Genomic DNA, 17,092 nt, shown 5'->3' on the forward strand with positions numbered 1-17,092 from the left:
CACCAACATTCTATTGGACGGTGCTGGAAGGACTGGGGAATGTGCCCACAGACAGCTGAACCACTAGGTTAAGAGCCCTCCTCCATCCCCAAAGACATCCCTTTGACAATGTGGACCCAAGACCTCATCTGCCCCCCACATGGGACCTGCCTTGCCTGCACTGCAGACCAAACTCTGTGTGTGAGGTCACACAGCCCTGTGTTTGATCCTGGCTGCGGGATCTTGGCCAGCGATGTCCCTTGGCAAGCATGATCTTGTTATTCCTTCCAGCAGTCATACAGAACAGACACTCTCCCAGCTACCCCTCTGTACAGAGGGGGCTCGGAAAGCCCACAATGCATGCCTAACACAGCATTTCTTGGCCTCCCACTGTTGACACTAAGGGTTGGATCGTTCTTTGTTGTGGGGATTGTCCTGTACTTTGTAAGATGTTTAGCAGCATCTCTGGCCTCCACCCACTAGGTGTCACCAGCATGATAGATAGATAGATAGATGAGAGATAGATAGACAGATAGACAGATGATAGCTTATAGATAGGTGTACATAGATGCATGTATGGATGGACAGATGAATATGATAGATTATAGATAGATAGATATGATAGATTATAGATAGATGAGGTAGATAAATAGATGAATGGATGGATAGATAGGTATTGTGGTAGCTGGATAGAGAGCTAGCCAGACAGTATCTTTCATGCTGAGCCAGGTTTTCGCACCCTCAGCACTACTGACAATTGGGGCACCATGAGCCTCTGGTGGGGGGAGGGTCCTGTGAACTATAGGGTGTTGGGCAGCATCCCTGGTTTCCATCCACTAGATCCCAGTAGCACCCCATCCCCCAGTCATGACAACCAAAATGTCTCCATTGTTAAGTGTCCACCTGGGGGGGGGGCACAGAATCTCCCTAGGTAAGAACCACTGGCCCAGAAGTACTCAGATCTGCTCTGAGAGCCAGGCTCTCAACCATCACTCTAGGTCAACTCTGTGTGTAAACATAACATATTTTCATGCAACAGGACATACCAAAATCACCTCCCCTAGAGTCACCTTCCATAGACCACCTCCCCTACCAGGCACTGAAGGAGGGTGGTCCTCCACCCCAGGAGGCCCCTAGCTTTACTAACTGGACCAGACATGGGGCCAAGAAGGCCAATTGATGTGTATCTCCCCAGATTTTGCAACCAGGACTCAAGAAAGAGCCAGTATGATGGCACCAGGTCTCCAAAATGGGAGCCCATGATGCCAACAGAAGATGTGGCAGGCAAGCTACACTTACAGAGGAGAAAGGAAGAGTCTAGAACAGAAGCCAGTGTGTAGAGAGGACCCAGAGGGAGAGGGGATGAGAAACTTCCCTGATTCTGTGGCTTTCTGGTTCCCATGACAACCCCACCTTCCATGTAGACTTCATCAGGTTGGCCTGATGGCCCACCCTTTTATTCTGGAACATTCCCTGGTCTATCTCTGTGCTCTTGTAGAGTCCAGGCCAGGCCTCCATGCTGTGGGCATCAATCACAAAATCTGGGGTACAACATGAAACCGGGGATACCCCTCCCTGGAGTTGGCTATGGGGTAGCCCTGCATCCCTTGAGTTTCTCCCATGGCCATGGCATAAAGCCCTTATTTCTAATGCGATAGTGTGAGTGGATTTCTGTTCCTGGCAAATAAACAAACAAACAAAAAGCCCACTTACTGGGCTGGTCGCTGCCACCTTGATTTGTGGCAAAAGACAAAGGTCCAAAAGAGAAAACTGCCCCCCAAGCTGAGAAGAGGAAAGGTGCATTGTCCAGCATTTCTAATGATGAGGATGAGTGTCTCCTGATGGCTGTTTGCATTAAGGTAAAGCTTTGTTGCTCGGTGTGCCTACTAATTGGCCTCCGTCCCACCCTCCCATGGGATGCTGGGTGCCTGTAGTGAGCACACACCTCTCTCCTGCTCATTATTTCTGACTCACCATCCACACCTGGCATCTCTGACCATCATGACCCTGGTTTATCGGAGTTTGTTCAGCAACTGCATTTAAACCTTCATTCCTTAAACTCTATAAACACATTGGAATTGGGTTTTCCTATTGCTTTTTGTCAATTCCCATGCTACAAAGCCTGGAATTAACTGTAGACCCATGCTTGTGTTCAATTCTTCAGAGAAGTTTGCTTCAAAAAGATTTTTCTGAGGTATCCACACACATTGCTTATTAATCACAAAGGGGTATGTTGCAAATTTGCGGTAGGAGAAAAATGCCCAAGAAGGATCGAACATCATCCAAGTTTAACCTGAATGTCATCATGAGGAGACATGAGATCAACCCAGATGACAGTATACCGACTCCCCTCCACCCCCAGGTGTGTTCCCTGGACCAGTAGCATCAAACGTCGCCAGGGAGCCTGGGAGAAACACAAGATCCCAGACCTGCTGAATCAGAGTCTTTATTCAAAAACAAGACCTGAGATACATATACCCATTGAGGGTTAAGGAGTGCTGAGCTACAGAAGAGCTGGTCTGTACTCTTCAAAAGGACAAAGACAGAGAGTGGAACACTCCAGATTAAAGGAGGCCAAAGAAACTTGACAGCTAAATGCAACACGTTATCCTGGATTGGATCCTGGGATGGGGGCAAGGGGAGGGGACAGCTATAAAGGACATTTTTGAGACAATTGGTAAATTTTGAGTATAAACTGTGTATTAAATAATATTATTGCATTTATGATACATTTCCTGAGTTTTAAAATTGTCTTGTGGTGATGTGGGGTTCTGATTGCCTTTGGTCTTAGGATATATGTGATGTATTTAAGGGTGAAGAGGAATGATGCCTGTAATGAATTCTCAAATGGTTCAGGGAGAAATTTTGTTTGTGGGTGTGTGTGTGGATAGACAGAGACAGATAGATGAATGGATAGATAGATGATAGATAGATAGATTGACAGAAAAATGGAAAGAAATAAAGAAAGAGAGAGAGAGAGCGAGGGGAGAGAGAGATGAAGGGAGGGATGTAGGAAGGAAGGAAAGGAGAGATAGGAAAGGGAGAGAGGGAAAAAGGCAAAAGGAGAGAGAGAAAGCTAATATGGCAAATTGGTGATTGTGGGGGGAAGGAGGATGGCAGTATTTCTCAACGAGGACCTATCCTGCCTTCAAGGGACACTTGGCAATGTCCTGATACACTTTTGGTCGTCCCAGCTGGGGGATACTACCAGCATCTAGTGGGTAGAGGCCAGGGATACTGTTCAACATCCTACAGTACACAGGATGGCCCTACACACTGCAAAGGATGATGTAGCCCCAAACGTCAATAGCACCAAGGCTGAAAAATTCTGCTCTATGGGAGTTCTTGGCACTATTTTTGCACTATGGGAGTTCTTCCTCTAGTCTATAATTTGAAAGTATTCCTAAGTAAAACGTTTGCTGAAGAAATACTCTAGACAAATGCATAGAGACAGATTAGTGGTTGCCAGGGGCTGGAGGTCGGGGAAGGGGAGTTACTGCTGACGGGGACGGGGTCTCCTTGTGGGGTGAGGAATTGTTCTGGAGATGGATAGTGGTTGCATAACACTGTGAATGTACTAAATGCTACTGAACTATACACTTTAAAAGAGTGAAAATTATGATACGAATTGGACTGGGTTGAATAGTGTTCCCCAAAATTCGTACCCACGGGGAAGCTGTGAATGTGACCTTGTTTGAAACCAGTCTTTGGGGAAGTAGTCAAGTTAAGATGAGGTCATACAGAGACAGGCTGGGACCTGGGACCTGGGACCCTTTGCTGCAGTGCTTGCACCTGGACAAATGTCTCTTCCAGCAACAAAATACAAAGAAACTATAAGGGACTAAAAAGAACTGCGTGCATGCACAGTTGGGAAAATTATGGACAACAAGATACAAAAAGACCAAAAACCCAGCTGCCACTTCTGAAGAGCTGGGAGCAAAAGCAGGGTACTGTGCATGCCCCTTGCACACAACCCTACCAGAGCGGTGGGCAAACAACCTAAGCCACCCCTCTGGCTCAACCCCTGGACCTGCCCCTACCCTCACCCTATATAAGGAACCAGCTCACTCCCCCCTCAGGGAGCGAGCAAGCAGGGGAAACTGTTACCTGTTCTCCCTCCCCTCTGCTGCATCAGGGGCCCCAATAAAGCCTTGCCTGAATTTCTTTTCTGGCCTCTTATCAATTTCTGTTGATTAAGAGGGCCAAGAACCCTGGTCGGTAACAATACTGGATGCAAGTGGGCCCTAATCCAATGAGTGATGTCTTTCCAAGAAGAGGGAAATTCAGACAGAGAGACACACAGGGAGAAGACCACAAGGTGGTCGGAGGTGGAGATTGGAGTGATGCGTCTACAAGCCAAGGAATGCTGAGGGTTGCCAGTAACACCAGAAACTAAGAAAAAGGCCTAGAACGGATTCTCCTTTAGGGCCTCCAGAGGCAATGTGGTTCAGCTGACACCTCGATTTCAGACTCTGGCCTCCAGAACCACGAGAGAATAGATTTCCATTGTTCTGAGCCCCCCAGTTTGTGATTTTGTCATGGCTGCCCTTGGAGAAGAATGCATATGTTCTATCTCAATTCAAAAAAGAGTGAAAACAACAGAGACTCACCGGGAAGACACAATGTAGCCCAGCACTCAGGCCACCAGGAGTGGCCCATGTGTCTGCTCCAGGCGGGCACACAGCTGGTGCATCGCTTCCTTAGCAGTGGAGGCCCATTTCCGGGGCCTCCTCGAAGGCCAGCCTCAGCCACCCCAGGTGCCCACACTCCGGGAGGCTGGCCCAGAGCAGGTCCCTCTGCATCAGGCTGAGTGTCCTCCTCGAGGCGGCCAGCAGGAGCTGAACCATCTCTTGCCCTTGGTTTCCAGAGAGGGGTTTCACCTCCCAGTAAGCACCTGGGTCCGTGAGCACCTGCCGCATAGCGTCTAAAACCCCCCGCTGTCCTGAGCAGACCGAGAGGATGAGGTGGACTCTCGGGGGGCACTTGGGAGGCAGCCGGGGGACCCTCCGAGCACGGTGGACAGAGTCTACCTCATCCACTGAATCCAGCAGGACCACGAGGGACTCAAAGTTTCGGCAGGAGACGGTGTGGGGGAGGGTGTGGAAAAACTGGACCACCCTGGTGTGGGCCTCCAAGACCTGGGCAGGGGGCAGGGGTAGCCCGTAGGCCAGGCACACCTGGAAGCAGATGCTCTGGCGCAGGCCTCGGGCGTCGGAACTCATCTGTGACGTCCCCAGAAGCCGCAGAACGGTCACTGTCTTGTGGCCAAGCAGCCCTGGCATTTGCTCAGCCAGCTTGCACATCAGAGCAGTCTTTCCGATGCCCGGGGGTCCAAAAAGCACCAGGGGTGGGTGGGGGTGGCCGTCGCTCTGCTGGAGCCACTGCCCCATCTGGGTTAGGAGCTCCTGGCGCCCATAGAAGGTCCGGGGGGCCTCGGCACTGAGCCCCAGGTGGTGGCGGATCTCCTGATAGAGCCATGCCAACTCCTGCCTGCCTGCCTCCAGTTTCTGGAGGCACTCGAGGACCTGATGGTTAGCCCTGGCCACAAACTGCTCCCCCAGCTCCTTCGGGTACCGGCCGTGAGCCTTGTTTGGGGGGTCCACCAGGTCTCGGCTCCATGCCAGGTGGTGGGCCTTGAGAACTCCGGGCTGCATGTCAGCGATGCGCTCCTGGAGGCTGCTGAGAAGGTTCTGGGCGTCGGTGTCCAGGCAACCGGCTGCAAGCTGGTCCACCATCTTGAGGGCGCAGACTTCTAGGATGTGTTTGTTGAGGTCTTGGGTATCTCTCAGGAAGACGGTCGTCCCCTGGTCCCCGTCCGTTGAGCTCAGCAGGCCCCGTTCTATTTCCCCCTTGATGACTGCAAAAGTGGAGGAGATGGGAAGAGAGTGTGGTCAGCATTATGTCATCAGTTGGCTCGAATGGGAACACTTGGGAGACACATTCCGGGGATGGAAACATTGGTTCTCAAGCTTAATGTGTTCCAGAGTCGCCTGGCATAATCACAGACAACATGCAAACGAATGCACTCCAGTGTGTTCCAATAAAACTTTATTTACAAAAACAAGCAGTGGGCCAGGTTTTGCCCTTGGGCCATGGTTTGCTGACCCCTGTCCCAGAGCATGCAGCAGCTGCCCTGAGGACCTGTATTTTCCAGAGCCAAGAGCTCACACTGACTTCTCCCTGGAGGCCACTGTTCTGAAATAGCAGTCAGACTTGAGGAGTTATTTTTGAAGCCTCCCTGGGCTCAGCAGAGGATCCCAGCTCTCTAGCTGAGCGAGACAGGCCCTTGGAGACAGGACTCAGTCTCAGAGCCAAAGACAAGAACCACTCAAAAGTCCTCCTTGGACTGACCTCACATGCCCCTCAGCCCCATGAGTGAAGGTCAGAGATGAAGGCAACTAACAGTCCCCAAACGGGATCCTTCTTGGACACATTTTGGCATGAACCAATCCAAGACCATCTGTTCTGCCACCAGCAGGCTGTGTGACCTTAGGCAAATCACTGCACCTCTCTGAGTCTCTGTTTCCTCCCTTGTAACATGGGTGTATTAATCCAACCTTGAAGGGGCTGTTGTGAGGATTTTCTATGAAATAATGCTTGTGAAAAGCTGAGCACCTTATGCTGAAGGAACAAAACTAAACTCAAAAGTTTACAGTCTGTGATCTTATCTTCATGATATGGTTGAAATAACAAAATAAATGAGATGGAGATGGGTTAATGTTTACCAGTGCTGGGGTTTGTGGGGAGCGGTGAATGCTGCTCTAAAGGGACAGCGGGGGGATCCTTGCGGTGAGGGAACAGTCCTGTGTATTGACCACGGTGGTTACTCAAAGCTACACAGGTGAGAAAATTGCAGAGAAGGAAATGGGCGAGACAAACATACACACACACACACACAAATGGTGTCTGTACAAGTGTGCTCTCTCTGGATTGTAACAATATCCACTTCCTGGTTGTATAATACTATTGCACTCTAGTTTTGCAAGATGTTACCTTTGGGGGAAGATGGGTAAAGGATACCTCTTCCTCCTTTTTTTTTTTTTTTTTTTTTTGGCAATTTCCTATGAATCTCTATTTCAAGATAAAAATTTAAAAAAATAAAAAAGTTGAGCAAGGTGCCTGGAAAATAATATGCTCTGAAGATGCCGTCCATGACGTGCCCCTGAACTCCACAACTGTTTGTGCTTTCTGCTGATGCCAAGGAGTTTCTATTTGTTCTTTCAAGTGGGACTTCTTAATGGGCAAGGTTTGACATGATTGCTTAGAGATCTCATTGTTGAATGAGATCACGGCCGGGCCAAGACCCTTTAGATCCCTATAATGGCTCCATTAGGTACTACCTCTGACTAGTTCCATTTTACAGATGAGGAAAAGAGAGTCCAAGCTGCCAAAAGTCAATATGGCTGGAAAGGGGCAGGGCTGAGATGTAAATCCAGGCCCATCCCATACTTGGCCCCAGACACTGATTACGGTCCTGATGTCAGACATCTCTATGAGAGCAATTAGCTCACTTGGCTTTGTGTCATAGAGCAAGCAATAGCAACATGGTAAGTGCACAAGAAACAGTAGCCTTAACATTATTATCCATATAAAAGTGTATTCAAAATTGATATGTCAGGACTTTCCCGGTGGTACAGTGGTTAATACTCTGTGCTTCCAATGCAGGGGGCATGGGTTCGATCCCTCGTCAGGGAAGTTCCGCATGCCGCACAGTGGGGACAAAAAAAAAAAATTGGTATGTCATTACTAGCCTTGACCAAAGGGTCAAGGTTAGGATCACCTGTGATGTCAAGTAGGCTTCAGGTACCCCTGATGCAATGGGATGGGGAGGGAACTTTACCTCTGCAGTCTTCCTCCCCAAAACCTATAATCCCAATTTAATCATGAGAAAATACCAGCCAAGCCCAGACTGAGGGACATTCTACAAAAGACCTGGCCAGTACTCCTCAAATCGGTCAAGGTCATGAAAAACAAGGTCATGAAAAACTGTTACAGATCAGAGTAGCCTATGGAGACAAAGGACTAAATACAATGTGGGATCCTGGGACAGAAAGACATTGATGGGAGAACTGAGGAAATCCAAATAAAGTCTGGAGTCTAGTTACTAGTCATGCACCAATATTAAATACCAATGTTCATTTCTGAGTTCTGGCAAATGTACCTCGGTCACATAAGATGTTAGCATTACGGGAAGTTGGGTGAAGAGCATTCCAGAACTCTACACTATCTTTGTAGCTTTATAATGTTGTAACTTTTTTGTTCATCTAAAATTATCCTCAAACATAAATTTTTAAAATTGGTATGTCTTTACTAGAATGTATATATATGATAGATAATAATCATATATTTTAATAAAATTAAAATACTATTAATAAATATCACTATGTTCAATATCTTTAAATCAATATATTTAATATGTTGATAAAATGAATTCATATATTTTATAATGTGGGTAATATAAATTCATATATTTAATATTTTTGATAATATAAATTCATATATTAGATAGTGTGGATAATAGAAATTCATGTATTTAATAGTGTAGGTAATATAAATACATATATTTCATAGTGTGGGTAATATAAATTCATATATTTAATACTGTGGGTAATATAAATTCATATACTTAATAGTGTGGGTAATATAAATTCATACACTTAATAGTGTGGGTGATATAAATTCATACATTCAATAGTGTGGGTGATATAAATTCATACATTCAATAGTGTGGGCGATATAAATTCATATATTTAATACTGTGGGTGATATAAATTCATACACTTAATAGTGTGGGTGATATAAACTCATATATTTAATAGTTTGGGTGATGTAAATTGACATACTAATAATCCATAAGCTGACATTACTAACTCATAAATAAGAAGAAGAACCTATCTCTTGCTGACAGCCTGCAGTGGGGCAATGGCTTGATCACACTGCATTTTTAGAAAAATCTTTCTGGTAGCCAGTGTGGAGGATGGAAAGGGCAGAGGACAAGGCCAGGGGTGAGAGGTAAGGGACCAGCTGGGAGCTGGGTGGTGGATTTACAGTCACGGGGGGGAATCCCTATTCTCCGGCTTGGGCAAAAGAGACTCCTTCTTCCTCTGCCTCAGTTTTCACCTCAGAGGCAGGTACATCGATGAAGGACGACTCCTTAGCAGGGGCCGGCTCTCGACTAACACAGGGTGACCCACTCTTCCAGTTTTCCTGGAACTGTCCTGGGTTTGGCCCTAAAAGTCCAGCATCGTGGGAGTGGCTCAGTCCCAGGCAAACGGGGATGGGGTCATCGTAGTACACGTCCCCCAAAGCCAGGAGCCTGCCTGGGAAAAGGAAAGGAGCCCCGGGAGGAGAGAAGAATCCTAAGAGACTGAAATTAACCAGGACTTGACTTAACTCTCTTGGATCAGAAAAATAATCTTTCTCAGAACTAGGGCTCCGGGAGCTAGGTTGGTTTGGCATTTATAGAAATGCAGACTGTGGCGTTTGGACAAAACGTGATGTGGATTTTAAACGGGTGGATGTTTCCTGGGGACCCGCAAGGGGAGTCCCGGCAGCCTCACCTGACCGGTGGTAGCGGTGCCGCCTCTCCTGGGTGATGAGGCCCAGCCTGTGGGCATCCCGGGCTCCAGAGCGCAGTGCAGAGGTCAGGGTGGCCTCCTCGGGCCCACGGGCCTCCCCGCTGCTCAGGGTCTGCAGCAGGTAGGTGGGGGGCACGGCGTTCTCTTCTGTCCGGAAGCGTCGTGCCGCCAGCTCCAGGTCACGTGGCCTGGCGCTCAGCTGAGCTTTCCGCGCCTCCCACTCCTTTTCCTCGATCAGCGAGGGGACAGGACGGGGGCCGTACTGGTCACCTACGAGGGCCTGGAGGAGAGAGGGGTGTGGGGAGTATAGGTTCAGATCTTGGCTTGGGCACTTAGATCTGTGACCCTGGGTGAGGCATGCCGAGCCCTTAAAGGGGTCCTGGTGGTTGTACCATGGAGATAATTATATTAAAGTAAGCAGATAGGTTAGTGGGTCCCCAGAGAAAGAGAACCAGCAATGGCTTTCTTGACATAAGAGAAACCATTTTGGCCTAAGCCATTTTGTGATCTAAGCCTGGCTGCAATGCTTGTCCTTGAACACATCTCAGTAATCAAATGAGCTTAAGGGAAGTGAGGGAATGCAGGAATAATGGAAAAGCAGTCAAGAAACAATAGTCCAGCGATAAAAAAGAGTCCTAGCTCCTCCTCAAGGGATATACATATAATATATCTTTGAGTTCTGCAGGAACTAAGACCCCCTACCCAAGTGGACGGTAGAATGATGATGTGGACCCTCCTGACTTCAATCAACTAAAACTTGGACTCTGTGGACCTCTGCCCCAATTCTATGCTGAATTCTCCTCTGCTCAAGCCCCTTCATGAATATGCATGTACCCTGAGCTTAAAACGTCCCCAGTTTTGCCGTTCAGGGAGACACTGCTTTGGGAAAGGTCCCTGGTGTTCCCCTTACTAGCTGCAAGTCATAATAAATCCTTCTCCTGATCTTCCGCTCGTGAGTGAAACAATATTGCCTGCCGTGCTAGTAAACAAAGGATGTTGCAGCCACCGAACCATCACATTACAGCCTCCCCGATGGTGAGCCCTGAGGGGACTCAGGAGGGAAACAGGATTCCCGCCATCAAGCAGTCAGCCACTGCAGCCCCCCCCAGCGATGCACCCTGAGGGGACTCAGGATGAGAAAGCACAGGATACTGGCCCCAGAGAGCTGAGGTACATATCAAAGGAATAATTTCAGTGAGCCCAAGCTCTTGCATCTTCCCATACATAGGAAAGCAATAAATTCCTTAACTTAAGATATCTAGTTTTCTTTAACAGTAATCTTTTGATATAATTACTACATGGTCTTTGTTGCAAAAACTCCTATCTATATACCCTTTCCTCTTTGGAGCAGTCTCTCTGTGTTATTTGAGATGCTGTCTCCCAGGCTTGAAGTCCTAAGAATGTCCACCAAATAAAACATAACTCTCAACTTTTAGGTTGTGCATTTTTTTTTCCAGTCGACATGATTTATCTAAGGATCTTCAACTGGAAGACTGTCCTGGATTATCAAAGCGGGCCTGAAATGTAATCCCAAGAGTCCTTATCAAGAGACAGGCAGAGGAAGATTTGACACTAATAGAAAAGGAGAAGAAGATGCTATGACAACAGAGGCAGAGACTGGGGGGGGTGCAGCCACAAGCCAAGGAATACCTGGAGACCCCAGAAGCTGGAGAAGACAAGGAAGATTCGCCCTGAGAAAGCTAGGAAGGAGTGCGACCCTGCTGATACCTTGATTTCAGACTTCTGGCCTCCAGATTGTGAGAGAATAAATTTCTGTCATTTTAAGCTCCCTGCCCCCCACATTTGTGGTCATTTGTTATGACAGCCACAGGAAACGCCTTGTTTACCTATTACTAGGTGCTGGCTTGTCCCAACAATAAAGCTGTGACAAGAAAGAAGGCCTCCCTTGGCTCTGCCCAAATCTCATGCTCTGATGTGGCCTTGGGGGCAGGACTGTCCCCAGTAGCAGCCAGGGAGCAGGGCCAGATGGGGGGGGGAGGTGAACATGAGTCTCCAAAGTGCAGGGTGGATCCTGTCTTTAGAATTTGATATTTTGTTCCTCATGGATTTGGGGGGGTCAATTTTGATATTAAAAAAAAAACATTGCATTAAAATATTAATTATCCTGATAACTAAGATTTTGGAAGGATTTGCAAGGTCCCTGGGCAGTTTGGGCCTGGGGGAAGCTCAGAGATCATCCTCCCATCCCTCATGATGGGGGATCATGTCCCCCATCCCCCATGCCACCTGGAAGCTGCATTGTGCTTTTGACTGCCTGCCATTTGGGTTGCAAAATCGAATTCTTCCTGGAGTTCATTTTCTCCCCATCTCCCTTTTTTCTTTACAAAATTTTTTTCGTTTCTTTTTGCTTTGAAACACAACAAAATGATCAATCATCAGGCTCAATCATCAGCAAAATTAGAAGACTGGAAAAAAAATGTGTGAAGGAGATACGTGAGCCAGATGGTACAGCCTTTCAAACATTAGGATGTATTTTAAAGCAATAATTAAAATAGGAAACTATACTCAACACTTTTTCATAACCTGTAAGGGAAAAGAATCTGAAAAAGAATATACATGTATAACTGAATCACTTTGCTGTACACCTGAAACTAACACAACATTGTAAATCAACTATACTTCAATAAATAAATAAATAAAATAAAGTGGTTCAGACTTCCAGTTATAAGATAAATATGTCCCGGGGAGGTAACGTACAACATGATGCATGTAGGTAACACTGCCGTAGAGTATATTTGAAAGTTGCTAAGAGACTAAATCCTAACCATTCTCATCGCTAGGGAAGAACATTTTCCTTGTTCATATCTATATGAGCGGATGGGTGTTAACTAAACTTATTTAATAATCATTTCACAACACATGTAAGTCAAGTCATTATGCTGTACACTTTAAACTTACACAGTGCCGGATGTCAATTATATCTCAATAAGATTGGGACAAAAAAGAAAACTTGATGCCAACATACAAAGAAAAGTATAGAACAGAAGAATGAAAACACAATGGGGCTTCCCTGGTGGCGCAGTGGTTGAGAATCTGCCTGCCAACGCAGGGGACACGGGTTCGAGCCCTGGTCTGGGAAGATCCCACATGCCGCGGAGCAACTAGGCCCGTGAGCCACAACTACTGAGCCTGCGCGTCTGGAGCCTGTGCTCCACAACGAGAGGCCACGATAGTGAGAGGCCCGCGCACCGCGATGAAGAGTGGCCCCCACTTGCCGCAATTAGAGAAAGCCCTCACACAGAAACGAAGACCCAACACAGCCATAAATAAATAAATAAAATAAAAAATTAAAAAAAAAAAAAAGAATGAAAACACAATGGTAACTGTATAGGTAAAACTTGCTACATAATAAAGAAAGCTTTTCGCATCTGCTGCCAGGTCTTAGTCTTTTTTTTAAGGAGACAATATCTAAGGCAGCACTAGAACTTCTGGAAGTGCTGGAAGTGTTCATGTCCTTGCTGTCCAATATGGTGGCCACTTGACACAAGTGACAGCTGAACCACTGTAATGTGGCTGGTGCAACCGAGGAGCTGAAATTTTAATTCTACTTGACTTTAATGAATTTAAATTTAAATCACCACATGTGGTTCATGGCTACCGCATTGGGCAGTGCAGTTTTAAGGCCAAACAGGCCTCATCTATTTGTCTTTATTTCCCTAGAAAACCGCTTTCATATGGGGACCACCCTCTCCTAATTCCTACATTCTTATCTCCAGGAGAGGTTTTTTTGGGAGCTGCTCAAAGCTTCTTTGTGATTAAGAAATATTGGGCAAAGCTACTTTCTTGACTTTTTTCCTCTTTACTTTCTAGGACAAGGGTAGGCAAATTTTTCCAACAAGGGCCAAATAGCCAATATTTTCAGCTTTGCAGGCCAGACGGTCTATGTGGCAACTACTGAACTCTGCCATTGAAGCTGGGAAGCAGTCTTGGGCGATATGTAGATGAATGGGTATGTCCGTGTGCTAATAAAGCCTTATTTACAAAAACAGGTAGGGGGCCGGATTTGCCCCATAGACTGTGGTTTGCTGACCCCTGCTCTAGGATTTATGAGCCAAAATGCCATAGTTCTTGGTGTATCTGAAACTTGGTGATGTAATAAATCAAAACTCTGGAATATCAGTTGCTGATCATAACCCAAACCATTAATTGTGAGCTGGGGGTTGTTCTGGTGTCAGAGGGAGTGTAGTTGGGGACGAGAGAAGACCCTGATTGGTCTCACCTAGGGGGGAAGTTTGCCCCTGAGGCAATCTCCAGATAGGGCCACAGAGTCTGCTCCCAACACCATGGGGCACATTGGAGAAAAAAATTTTCGATACCCTGTAGATTTCCACCTTCTCTATGGTTTTCTAGGACCTCAACGTTCCCCAGACAAAGTGAATGAGGTGAAAAACCCGGGGGAAGTTTCGGAGCAAATTCTAAGATCCCTTTGGGCTTAACACTCTGCTCTCCAGCTCACCTGCTGCTTCCACTTGACTGCTAATGTCTGGATCCCAGCTAGCTCCGCAGAAAAATGAGTGCTGTGATCGATTAGCAATGTCTGCCATAGGCAGGCTACGAAGATTGGGTATGATAGCAGAAATGCCACCCACTTCCCTCCACTGACAGGTTTGGCTAAGAAGTAGGGGCCATATCCTGGTGGTGGAATGAGAAGTAAGAGCTAATCCATCCCTCCCAAGAGACTCACAACAAAAGCTGGCCCTATGGATGTTTTCCGACACCAGTCAAGCTCCTCCAAGCAGAGTTCCGTGGTCATGTGGTTGGTGGCCTCGGTGTTCCGAATACCCCACCTCAGATCAACCACCTGGAAATAACAAGCGTGGGTTTGTCAGGAAGGTGGTAGGATGGGTGATTTTTTTTTTAATTCCCTTTGATAAAGGTGTAAAATTTCTTCAGTAATTTTAAAAAAATTTTAAATTAATTAATTTATTTATGTATTTATTGGTCGGTTGGTTGTGTTGGGTCTTTGTTGTTTCTCTAGCTGCAGAGAGTGGGGTCTACTCTTCGTTGCGGTGTGCGGGCTTCTCACTGAGGTAGCTTCTCTTGTTGCGGAGCACAGGCTCTAGGCCTGCAGGCTTCAGTAGTTGCAGCATGGGGGCTCAGTAGTTGCAGCATGCAGGTCTAGGGCATGTGGGCTTCAGTAGTTGTGGCGTGCGGGCTCAGTAGTTGTGGCACACGGGCTTAGTTGCTCTGAGGGATGTGGGATCTTCCCGGACCAGGGATTGAACCTGTGTCGCTTGCGTTGGCAGGTGGATTCTTAACCACTGCGCCACCAGGGAAGTCCCTCTTCAGTAATTTTTGATAGCCTCTCCTCAAAGAGGGATGTCTGGATCAAAAGAATTTGAATGACACCCATAATCCCAGTGTAATCATGAGAAAAATATCAGACAGACCCAGATTGGAGACATCCTGCAGGACACCTGGGCAGTCATCCCCAAGACGGTGATGGTCATGAGTACAAAGGAGAAGACCAAGGAGCTGTCCCAGCCACAGGAGACTGGGAAGATGTGACAACTAAACGTAACAGGGTTCCCTGGCCGGGGTCCTCAACCAGAGAGGGGACACGAATAGAAGACCTGGTGACAGTCAAATAAAGTCCAGAGGTTGCTTAATGGTAACGTCCCGATGTCCATTTCTTAGTTATGACAAATATGCCCCGATAATAGATGTTTACAATATAGGGGAAGAAGTAGGTGTGGGGCATATGGGAACTCTGTACCATAGGCAACTTTCCTGCAAATCTAAATTCTGAACTCAAAAATTTACTTAAAAACATTAAAAAAATTTTTTTTAAAGAGCTTGGGCATTTTCAAACTGTTCCTTTTTAAACGAGGACATGTCCACACTTGTTCGCAGAGCTTTCTTTGCAAAGGAGGGTTTTCGTTTGGCCAGAATCAGATGTGGCAAAGTCTCCTTGGCAACCGCACGCTTGTGGTCCATTTTTGCCTGCTAGGCAGAAGCCAGCCAGGCAGAAGGGTTCAATTCAAGTAGTGAAGTTGACCCCGCAGAAAGCTGGGATGAGGAGAGAGGGATGGGGCTCAGAATGGTCCCTGCCTCCCTATATTCCTTTGCCCAGAGGGAAAGACATAAAATTCCTAATAAACTACAGCATGGGGTGAAAGGACTACAGTACTGGATGTGGCTGGAGGAGGAAGGGGAGAAGGAAAAAGTGTCAGCTACCAGCTCTGGGCAAGAACCTTCAACTCTCTGGGCCACTGCCTCCCCGACTGCGTCTTGAGGATGTTTACTGTGTTAGTCACACAGCGCCTGGTGGACGTTAAAGGGATGAACATGGGGTGTTTCATCGGTGCTCAGCACCTATGTTTTCCTTTTTAGTGTCTCTGCCATTGAACTCTGTCTCATGATCAGTGGCGGGCAGAGTGAAATTCCCATCACAGCACCGCTTCTTTCTTAGTAATATATAAATGCTGGTGGGGGCCGTTGGTGTGATGGGTGACAGTCGTAAATGGCAAGGAGGCAGCATCACCTGAAGCTGAGACTCCAAAGACAGTGTGTTGGTTTCCGCTTGGAAACGTGCAGGCAGCAACATCCCTGCCCTGGGATCGGTGCACTCTATTTGGGGCCCGTGGTGACTGCCCGGCTGGTACACCACTAGTGTCCCAGGAAAAAGGCACGTCTCACCTGCCTGCCCACCCCGGATATCCCATGGCCCTCTTAGATGCCCCCCGAAGCTGCCCCAGTGCAGGGAGAGCCAGGGAAGGCAGGACAAAACAACAACAAAAGTGAGATGCTCAAGGAGCAGGGTCGCAAGGCAGACACTCCTAGTACTTTGCCACACCACCTGTGCTGACCACAGTGCCTGTTGGCCATGACCCCTCCACTCTCCTTTTTTAAGAGGACTTTAAGCCTCCATGGTGTAACGCTGGCACAGGGTCCCTCTAAGCAAAGAGCCCGTGTGATTGCCCGGGTGGCACACCCTCGTTCCCTGACCCTCAGGCAGTGAGGAGCAGTCGGGCAATTACCTCGGACATCAGGCCGTGCTTCTGGCAGAAGGTCTGTACTACGGGGTAGGCGGTGCTCTGTAGGGCTTCCCTCTCTGCATCCGTATCTGCAAGGAGTGGCATGGAGGATATGAATAGGAAGAACCTAGAACTCTTCCCTGCCCCACGGCTCTGCTTTTACCCTCATTTGCTCCCACCAAGGCTGGGACCCTTCACAGTGAATCAAAAGATACAAAAAACAGGGGGTAAACTAGAAAGACCAACTACGCCCGGGACTTTCCTGTTGTTAGTGCTAAAAGTCCCACATCCCAGGAAACCTCTCAGTCCCAGCTAACCAGGATGGTTGGTCACCTTAGGTTAGAATTGCCAGATAAAATACAGGACACCCAGTTGATTTACATTTCAGATAAACAATGAAAAACTTGATAGCATAAGTATAGCCCACTCCATAGATCCCAGAATTTGCATTTCTGATAAGCCCTGTTCAACTTGCACTTGGGATAAACACCAAATCATTTATTCGCATAAGTATGCTCCTCTCTGCACACTATTTGG

At 47.2% G+C, this 17,092-nt stretch overlaps 1 protein-coding gene across 1 annotated transcript in view; it reads right to left on the reverse strand.

Moving 5' to 3' along the window:
• Positions 1 to 16,638, reverse strand: part of NWD1 (NACHT and WD repeat domain containing 1) — a 68,129-nt gene extending 51,491 nt beyond the window's left edge. Inside the window, 6 exon segments of the mRNA XM_036847351.1 lie at positions 4,590 to 4,702; positions 4,704 to 5,836; positions 9,540 to 9,837; positions 14,263 to 14,379; positions 16,559 to 16,602; positions 16,605 to 16,638. Of these exon segments, the coding sequence (XP_036703246.1) occupies positions 4,590 to 4,702; positions 4,704 to 5,836; positions 9,540 to 9,837; positions 14,263 to 14,379; positions 16,559 to 16,602; positions 16,605 to 16,638 (1,739 nt within the window).
• Between the last annotated feature and the right edge of the window lie 454 nt (positions 16,639 to 17,092).

This window comes from Balaenoptera musculus, chromosome 3 (assembly GCF_009873245.2).
Source record: "Balaenoptera musculus isolate JJ_BM4_2016_0621 chromosome 3, mBalMus1.pri.v3, whole genome shotgun sequence".
NCBI lineage: Eukaryota > Metazoa > Chordata > Mammalia > Artiodactyla > Balaenopteridae > Balaenoptera > Balaenoptera musculus.